This window comes from Buceros rhinoceros, unplaced genomic scaffold, assembly GCF_000710305.1.
Source record: "Buceros rhinoceros silvestris isolate BGI_N320 unplaced genomic scaffold, ASM71030v1 scaffold26477, whole genome shotgun sequence".
NCBI lineage: Eukaryota > Metazoa > Chordata > Aves > Bucerotiformes > Bucerotidae > Buceros > Buceros rhinoceros.
Window position 1 is genome coordinate 8,060 of NW_010421939.1, and position 975 is coordinate 9,034.

Sequence of the window (975 nt, forward strand, 5' to 3'; positions counted from 1 at the left end):
GTGCTGGGAGCAGGTCTGGGAGGTGGTTGGTAGTTAAGGGGGGTGGGAGATGCCCACCCTCATGTCAAGGACCCTCTCGCAGCCCCGTCTGCGTGTCCCCAGGAGTCTTTGGGTGTGTGCAGACCAGGCTTCCCTCTGTGGTTTGCAGCGGGTCCAGGGCCAGGCTGGTTCCTCTCCGTTCCTGGGGGTTTAGGAGAACCCAGGCAGGGAACAAGGCCAGGTTTCCATCCGTCCCCAGACGCAAACCTTTGTCCCCTTCCTCCCTCCCTCTCTCCAGAGCCAGTGTCTGATCCCAGCATCGAGATCCTCCACTGGACACCAGTCAATGGCAGCTGCACTGTTACCCTCAACTGCACAGCGGAGAGAGGGGACAGTGTCTCCTACAGCTGGGGCAGTTGGGACACCAACACCTCAGGGCTCTGCACCCGTAACGGCAGCCTCCTGCACCTCTCCTACCCCCTGAAGAACACGAGCATCACCTGCACCTGCACGGCCAGCAACCCCGTCAGCAGCCGGGTCATCACCTTCAACACCTCCCAGTGCAGCCTCGAGCAAGCGGGTCAGTCCCCAGTTGCTGCCCTGGCTCTCTCCAGTCTCCTGGTCCCTCTCTTGCTTTCAGGGGGCTTTTTCACGCTGCTTTAGGTAGCCTCAAAGGAGCCTTCTGCAAGAAAAGCAGTTGCCGTGTCACCTGCTCAAGCTCACCCAGTCTTTCCAGTAACTGCAGGCTAGGGAGCCTCAGGTTCCCCCTCCCAGTTTGGCCAGTGCCCTCGCTGCGCCCCGGTGCTCAAGGCTCATTTTAAATGCATGAAGCTCATACGCTGGGTGGTTTGGGGTGCACAAAATGCTCAAGGACAACTTCCCCTTCAGAGGCTCACAGCGCCAAAATCACACTCTCTCTCATTGGGATTTTTTAGCACTCCCTCGTGACGTGGCGGGGGCTTTCACTGGCACCGCGGGGCGCCCTTTCCCCTGGGG

At 60.0% G+C, this 975-nt stretch overlaps 1 protein-coding gene across 1 annotated transcript in view; it reads left to right on the forward strand.

The window, feature by feature from the left end:
• LOC104496728 (signaling lymphocytic activation molecule-like) overlaps positions 1-975 on the forward strand; it is a gene marked incomplete at its 3' end in the record, with an annotated part of 3,529 nt that overhangs the window by 1,788 nt on the left and 766 nt on the right. The window contains exon 3 of the mRNA XM_010139888.1: positions 280-559. Coding sequence (XP_010138190.1) covers positions 280-559 — 280 coding nt within the window. The remainder of the gene's footprint in view (positions 1-279; positions 560-975) is intronic.